General features: G+C 34.2%; 1 protein-coding gene across 1 annotated transcript; it reads left to right on the top strand.

Annotated features, from left to right (window-relative positions):
* Positions 1–5,018: 5,018 nt before the first annotated feature.
* LOC106110763 (non-specific lipid-transfer protein-like) lies at positions 5,019–7,156 on the top strand. The gene is made up of 2 exons (XM_013292662.1): positions 5,019–6,237; positions 6,916–7,156. Exons 1-2 carry the CDS (start codon positions 5,134–5,136, stop codon positions 7,072–7,074), a joined length of 1,263 nt encoding a protein of 420 aa, XP_013148116.1. The 5' UTR covers positions 5,019–5,133; the 3' UTR covers positions 7,075–7,156.
* Positions 7,157–8,780: the final 1,624 nt, after the last annotated feature.

The following is an 8,780-nucleotide window of genomic DNA, read 5'->3' as shown; positions in this document are numbered from 1 at the left end:
CCTGTCTGTCAAAACCTATGTTCTTAGTACACGTATGCTAAGAAATTGTATTTGATTTTTTCATTTATTTTGCCTAACTGGTGACTTAAGTACTTATCGATACTTAATATCGGTTGACAAAAAAAGGGTTCGATCCCAAATTTCTACCTCATTGTATATAAATAAATTATTCGGCTAAAATAAGTGAAAAAAATCTCTCATTTAAGGATACAAGTTGGTTTTCAGTCAGGTTTTTGGAGCAATAATATTAAAAAAAATAAGCTACGTATCTAAACACTGCCTGAATTTACTAGGTATCGGTTTGTCTATTTGTAAATATTTTAATATATAAAAAAATAATATAAGAACAAAATGTCTCGATTTGGACATATTCACATTATTGTCATCACAATTTTTAACGGGATTTTTTGTATTTCATACATTTTTGAGCATTTTGTACATCTACTAAACACGTGGCATAATACCGTAGCCTTTGCCAGTACTAGTGCATTTTTTGTCTTTGCCTCAGAGCAATTTTTTTTTATGATTTGTAAGTGTAATAGACACTTTTTTTATTCAGTTGCACATGGCAACTTTTTTACCTACAATATTTTATTGTCTGTTAGTATTTTTTTAAATAGATATAATACGTGCCAAGTTTAAGGGCACTTTGAATTAATTGAAATGTATATAAGAGTTGTATTTAAGGTAATTCAATTGTGCCCTAAATTGTTAGGGCGATGAAAAAAAAAATTTTTTCCGTCATATTGTTTTGTCAAATTATAAATTTGAATTTTTCTATCCAGTGGAATTCTTCTGAATTATTATTTGAATTTCAATTATTGCATAATTTAGATTTTGTATGGAAAAAAAACTGTTGTATTCTTCAGTCTTCAGAAAAAAAACTTGTGCCTGGCAAAAGAATAGAAGACATTTGTGTGAAATTCGATTTCACTTTTTAAAATATGTTTCGGCAAAGCTCAAACATGTAGTTGGATGGAAAAAAAATGTTTTTTTTTTTTGTAATATTTTTTTCAAGAAGAGTGCTATGTTGTACATAGTTAGTAATTCGTTCAGTTTTAGGTTAGGTCGTATCTCTAGTCAAGAGACGTTTCGAGAAAAAAATTAAATTACCATTTTACTTTTTTTAATATTTTAATAGGCACCACAGGCGAGTGTAATAAAGTAACTTATTTTAAACGATAAAATAGGAATAAACTGCATGTTCTTATCTTAACTAAGGTATGAATATGGGAAACTTTTCTATCCGTACTGTTAGACACGTATTTTGGTGCTATATTTTTGGCTTGGCTAACTTAGTGTTTAATTGTACATAACAATAGTATTTATTGGCAACTGTTTTCGTTCGTTTGGTTGAAGTTTTACGAAATTAATTTGTTTTTTTTTCTAAAAGTAATGGCTAAGCCATTTTATAAACAAATCATTGATTTATTTCTTTTAATTTGTACGGGGTCGTCCATTAACATGATTTTTTGACAACGACTCATCATTAGTACAAAGTAATATTGATTTTTTTATATTAATTTATACATTATTAAAAAAAATAGCCTGTGTCACTCACAGATGCCTTTCTAAAATTGAAAAAAATTAAAATCGGCTAGTAGTTTTTGAGTTATTTAATTAATACAAAAAACTCTTTATAATAGTATAGATTTTTTTTTTTTTTTGGGCGGCTCTTCTCCGCCCGTTGTTCTCCCCCTGGCGTGGTGAATCCAAGGACTTTGTAATAGTATAGATTAAACAGTAAATAAATGCATGTGATATCTTATTTTCGAGCCCTCTTGAATTTTAATGTTTTTTATAGCACGTGATTGGACGATCCCTAATTGAAAAATTAACTTTTTAAAAGTGGCCTGTTGTCGAAGGCCTGTAAATTGGAGTTGTGTCTATTATATTAGGCTGTTTACTAATGTTACGCTTTAATTATTACCGTAGGTTGTAATGTATTGATGGAAAAGTTTCAAAAAGTTGTCTCACTGTCTTTTTGAAGAAAAAAAAATGGTGCTAAAAACCACGAACACTTGAGATCAATTTTAGATTGTCTTTTATGACGCCATTTTGAAATCTGACAGTTATAATTTCAAGAGCCTGTCCCACCAAATTGTAAATTGTCGCATAACAATATAACGTATAAAATATGTAATGGAAATATCGAATTTTGTTGATTTGTCATTTTTAAGCTATCTGAGCCTCTATCAGCTAGTAGTGGGACAGACCCTAAATGTTATCTGTGTTAATGGTATTTTGATCGAGATGAAATCTCCAAACGATATTGTGTTGTGAAAAATATACAAAAAAAATACGAATTAACGTTTTTTGTCTACTCAAACGTAAATGTAGAGTAGAGATTAGCTATTACGTAAATACATCACAACAAAAAGTTAACACCTTGCATTATATAATTATAGTTAAGAATTAACCATTTTTTTTTTTGTTAAACTTGCCTTTGATATAATTTTTTTTCTCTGTCGACTTTGATATAATTTTTTTTCTCTGTCGACTTTGATAGCAGCTACCCCATGTATGTTACATAACTTTTTATTCATATAAGACAGTGAGATCCTTATGTAAATATAATTTTAATTGTACATAATGAGCGATTGCCAGGCTGTTGTAAACCTTATAAAATGTAGATAAAACGCGTATGAACCTTAAATCCAACAACTGAATGAAAACGGCAATATACAATAATGTGTTGCTAACTAAAACGATTTTTTTTTTCTTTATAGCATTGATTTAAAATAATCTAGATGAACCCTCTGAGTGTATCTACTCTATGATTTAAAACAGTCAAGATGAACCATCTGAGAATATCTACTCTATGATTTAAAAGTCAAGATGAACCCTCTGAGAATATCTACTCTATGATTTAAAAGTCAAGATGAACCCTCTGAGAATACCTACTCTTTAGAGTAATTAAGTACTTAAAATAGTAATTTTCGATGGCCTTTTTAATTGGTAACATTTCTATGAACGGATGGCGGGTTCAGATCGCGTACGGTAATTGCCAGGGTATAATGTCGTACTCCTGTGATCTCAATGTATGTTTGTTTTTCATTTAAAATATGTACATTTACAGTATATCTTGTATAGCAGTCGCAAAAATACATAACCTAAAAATGTTCTTTTATCAAACAATGCCATCTTTCGGTAAATTACTGAATTAAAATTTTTGAATTATATTATTTGTATTTTTGAAATATTCTAAAAATGTATTCAATCAATTCTTGCCAAATAAATCATTTTTTATACATATTTTTTTGTTATTTGATATCTTGCCCACGTAAATAGACTTGTTACTTTTTAAAAATTAAATTATAAAGATAAAAAAGTTTTTGAATTTAGATAATTTTACATTGAAAGTTGAAAGTAGGCAATATTTTACAAAGACTTTCTTTTTTATCACAAAACGAATGTAAATTAACATTTTCTAACTTACTATTATCATATTATTGCAAATTCAATTTTTGGTAAGACCCTAAGGTGGTATTTTTTTTGTAATTGTTTATCTATATTTGCCCAATTTTTGCGACTGTCTGTTACCTATGGTAATACCATTGAAACGCCTTGATTATGAATTGTGTGTGTTTATATCAGAAAAAAATTGCGTTCGAATTTTAAAAAAATCCAATCAAACATTCCTTTTTTTGTTTGTTTTTTGGATTGCATCGATTCAGTTTACAGCCATTACAGATTGCATATTATATTGTACCTGATAGATTAGAGGTTTAAGATATAAATATATATAAAACGTTCTGTTATGCACACACATGTTCGTAAAATGTGGTTTCGAAGTGTGTTTTTACTTGAAAAGCTTAAGAACCTTGTGGAGCAATAAACAAAATGATTTCCATACAAATGTTTCATTTATACCCCTGCACTTAAAAACACGCGACTTTATCCGAGTTTAAATAAAAACTGCCTATGTCCAAATTTCATCGACATAAGTTCAGTCGTTCTGGAGTTTTACAAAAAAATTTACACTTCCAAAACATAATATCTTTGTCTAAACTATCGCATTCGATTTTTTGTTGAAATGGCTAAACAATCGACAATGGCACACAGTTGTGCGATAGCTTAGTCAAAAGTGTGCGCCCACACTAAACAAGATTTGCACCTTTGAAGCCTCCCACAATAATCAAGGATGCATACCCCGGTGTGAAGCTGTCCTCGGTTGGTTCTATCAGAATATATGTCAAACCTCATGATAAAAAGAGGGCGCTAATGAGCGCAGTTTTATTTATGCCCATCTCAGAATTTCGGTCTATAGTATATAGTTAGGTAGGTAGGTCTATATAGTTAGGTAGGACTATAGTAGTAGTTGTAGATCTATATAGTTAGGAAGGTCTATAGTATATAATACGTCTATATGGGTACTTTTTTAAACAATAGAATTTGGATAAGCGAGTGCAAGCGACAGCGATATTCTGGTTTATAAAGGTTTATCTATTTGGAGTGTCTCACATATAGAGGTCGTCTACAACCAGACCACTTGCTATTGAAGGTTCATCAACCAAATCCGACAGTATTAACTTCCGTTATTTTTATAACGATTTAGTCGCTAAAAACTACACCTGGGGTCAAAGTACAAAATAACCTTTGTAATTAGAAAAATTGTATGAAACTGGTGGTCGCCCATTGTTCCAAATTCGTTCATGGTGCATAATCAAAGATTTTTTTAAATTAAAATTAGTTTTATGCGTTTTATGCGCTCCACACTAAATGTGTCACATTTTACTTTCATAAGTACGATTAATTTAATTAAAAAGTGGCACAACGTTCTTGTTTGACTAAAACGACATGTTAAATAGTTATTTCAGATTAAAACATTAAGAAAGAATCTTATACCTAACTTTAGTGTAAAAATCCGGACGGAGCAAATCGTAGTTCGAAAACCAGCACAACATTAAATAATGTTCTGTGCCGTCACCTTCACCTTGTATCTGTGCGAAAGAGATAGCGATACATAGAATTTAAATGATTCGCACTGTGAATAAGTCCTGTTATCTTAACACATTGAATTGTAATCTTTTATAAACAATAGTTGTGTTGTGTTGTGTTATTTTTTGATGTTTATTTCTTAAAACACTTTAAACTTTGGTAACATTTACATTTCTAAATATAAATTCAATAATGAGTTCTACAGTGTACGCAGTTGGTGTTGGTATGACGGAGTTTGTGAAGCCAAACTCATCTAAAGATTATCCGGAATTCGGTAAGGAGGCTGTAGAGAGGGCGTTAGCGGACGCTGGGATCACCTATGACGTGATCGAGCAGGCTGTCTGTGGGTACGTGTATGGGGACTCTACGTGCGGACAGCGAGTGCTGTACCAGGTTGGCATGACTGGCATACCGGTGCACAATATTAACAACCACGGCGCCACCGGTGGCACCGCGCTACACTTCGCCCACCGCTTGGTGCAAGCCGGTGCACAAGTTGTACTCGCTCTAGGCTTCGAAAAAATGACCCCCGGCGCATTGCCTGCTACCGCCTACCCCGACAGAACATACCCCGCCGACATACTCATAAAGAAAATGCTTCAAATAGTGAAATTAGAAAAAGCACCAATGGCAGCCCAATGTTTTGGAAACGCTGCGAAAGAACATATGGAAAAATACGGCACCACGGAGACGCAGTTCGCTAAAATCGCTGTCAAAAATCATAAAAACGGCTCCGCGAATCCTTACGCGCTCAACAAAAACGTATATACGCTGCAAGAGATATTAGATTCTAAGAGGATATTTGGCCCTTTGACTAAATTGCAGTGTTGTGCGAACTGCGACGGGGCCGCGGCTGTCGTCCTTATGTCGGAGCAAGCGGTGATTCGATATAATTTAGTTTCGAAAGCAGTTGAGATCGCCGGCATCGAGATGGCAACTGACACGAGCGCCGTGTTCACGGACACGACCCGGCTGAGAGTCGCGGGCTACGATATGACGTCACTGGCCGCAGACAAGGTGTACAAAAAAACTGGGGTCTCTCCAAGCGAGATCGATGTTGTGGAATTGCATGATTGCTTCTCAAGCAACGAACTGATAACGTATGAAGCTCTGCGGCTGTGCGAGGAAGGGAAAGGGGGAGAGTTTGTGGACGCAGGGCTCAATACGTACGGGGGGCAGGTGGTGGTGAACCCTAGTGGTGGACTGATCGCGAAGGGCAACCCTATCGGCGCGACCGGGCTAGGGCAGTGCGCCGAGCTCGTGTGGCAACTGCGAGGGGAAGCGGGGGCACGACAGGTACTTCTTTGTCTTACGCTTTTACAATTTGTACAATAAAACGAGGCAACAAAAACAAAAATGTTTCAAATTTAACACATACAAGTATTGACCAGCTTTCGCCCGTTACTTCGTCAGCGTGGAATTAAAAAAAAAAAATAAAAGCAAGTAGCCTATGTTTTTTCCAGACTATCCTCTACATCTCTGCTAAATTTTATAAAGATCCGTTCACCATTTTAGGCTAAAAACTATAAACTTTACCAACATCCAATTATCCATCTAAACTTTCTCATTTATACTTTTAGAAAGATTATTTGTTGAATTAAAGTGTGATTGACTTGCAATTTCACGATAGTGTAGGTATTTATGGATAAAAAAATTTTAGTTATCTACGAATTTATTTCATTTATCGCTGATAATGTGGTAATTGTATCTACAAGTAAACATAATGCTGAAGAATGCACGGTTGTACAACCTTGACTTTTGCTCTATTACGTAAATACTTATTGTATTGTTTGATAGTTAAAGAACTTAGCTTTCATTCTATCATTAGTTTCTTATATTATGTTTCCACTGTAGAAAATTTCACATTACATGAAAAAAGATACAATACGGACGGAATTTCACAGTATAGAAGCAATTTGCTCCAAATCTAGCATTGTATATTAATTATTGTCAATAACTATGTCACTATTCCAGGTGCCGAACGCGCGTATTGGACTACAACACAACCTTGGCCTGGGCGGCGCCGTCGTAGTCGCCATCTATCGAAAAACATTTGACAAGAACCAAGGCGACTCTTCTAATCCTCAAACAGGCAAAACTACGGAAGATAGAAAAATTCGCGCCAAAATTTAAATTTGGTTACAACGCCATCTTTTGTCTAGCGCTGACAAATAACAAATATTTTATTCGTAACATAATTTATTTTGTAGTGACATCTATTAGCAATATTCTGTAATTTTGCTAGTGAAAAAAATAGCAATGATTTTTAAAGTGAATATAAAAAAAATGTTGCTGTAAACATACTTAAAGTTTTTAATAATTCGTTCTGGTTTACATATCACAAGAATAATTACACTCATTGATATGACAAACATGTTTTTAGAACTTTACATAGTCAGAAAATCCTAATTCATGTAAATGTATGAGACATTTTCAATTTCAAATAAATTAAAATAATTTTACTCTTTCTTTCGGTTACAATGTAACCTAAAACTTCAAAATTATTTATACAAGTTTTAAATATAGGTACAATGTTTTTTTTTTATATTCTTGTTCTTTTAAATGTTTTTAACTGTGGTTATTACAACATAGGATCAATATACTTAACTAAAATTAACTCAACTCAGGGAAGGAAACTGTAAACATTCCGTAACTGTGGACATTCCGTAGATTTACACAATATCCTGTTTACGTGACTTGAGGGTTTGTGTAATTATTTTACAGCATTTATATTTCATACATATTTGAGCAAGAAAAATATGTTTTGTACCAAATGGCAATCTTACTAATATTGTAAATGCGAAAGTTTAGAGGGATGTTAGAGTTTGTAGCCTAAACTGCTGAACGGATCTATATTAAATTGGGCATAGATGTAGAGGATATTCTGGAAGAACACATAGGCTACTTACTTTTGTTTCTTTTTTAATATCACACGGACAAAGTCGCTGGCGTACTCTAGTATTTTATATCGTTCAACAAATAATTCTCCAATATATTTTGTTATTGTTCCCTCGCTAAAATGTCCACCTTGCCAGCAAGTGCTTCTTATTCTGTTAATTTTACGTAATACCATATGCATTATGTCAATAAATAACTATTGGTGTGACCTTGATATAACCAATGCGCTAGATAATGACTACCAATGGTTCTGCATAAATTAAATATTTTTTTACAAACAAAGGAATTCAATAATTTCTATTTTTTTTTATGTTTTGGGTGTTTATATGAACATTATATTCACACAAAAACAATTTTCGCAATGGTTTTCAGTGACAATTATTTTTAACAGAATTCTAATTTTTTACTTATCTCACCTTGATTCCTCGCGGAGGTACGGTATATCTGCCTTATCAAAACAATTCGCAAACGTTGTAGCTACGACGACATACGCCCGAGTGGTCGTACTGTTGTTTTATTATTTTTTTTTAATTCAGAAATTATAAAAATGGGTAGAAAAGTTTTCGTGGTGGGTGTGGGCATGACTCCGTTCGTGAAGCCGAGCTCCGGTCGCGACTACCCGGAGATGGGCAAGGAGGCGGTAGAAGATGCCCTGCGTGACGCCCGCCTGCCCTATGACGCCGTGCAGCAGGCGGTTTGCGGCTACGTGTTTGGGGACTCTACGTGCGGCCAACGAGTGCTCTACCAAGTCGGCATGACCGGTATCCCAATCTATAACGTCAACAACAACTGCTCTACCGGCTCTACTGCACTATTTCTAGCCAAGCAGCTCATCGAAGGCGACATTTGTGACATCGCCCTTGCGGTCGGCTTCGAGAAGATGGCACCCGGCCCGCTCGCCGCTGGAAACTTCACGGACCGCGTCAATCCACTGGACAAGC

Source organism: Papilio polytes, unplaced genomic scaffold, assembly GCF_000836215.1.
Source record: "Papilio polytes unplaced genomic scaffold, Ppol_1.0 DF824191.1, whole genome shotgun sequence".
NCBI classification, from domain to species: domain Eukaryota; kingdom Metazoa; phylum Arthropoda; class Insecta; order Lepidoptera; family Papilionidae; genus Papilio; species Papilio polytes.
Note: the sequence above shows the minus strand (reverse complement) of the source record. Positions and strands in the feature narration are given on the sequence as shown.

Bases quoted from the DNA above. Each gene is read 5' to 3' on its own strand.
- LOC106110763 (XM_013292662.1), top strand. From the start codon at position 5,134: ATGAGTTCTACAGTGTACGCAGTTGGTGTTGGTATGACGGAGTTTGTG. The intron at 6,238-6,915 runs GTACTTCTTTGT...TCACTATTCCAG, and splicing joins GGGAAGCGGGGGCACGACAG to GTGCCGAACGCGCGTATTGG.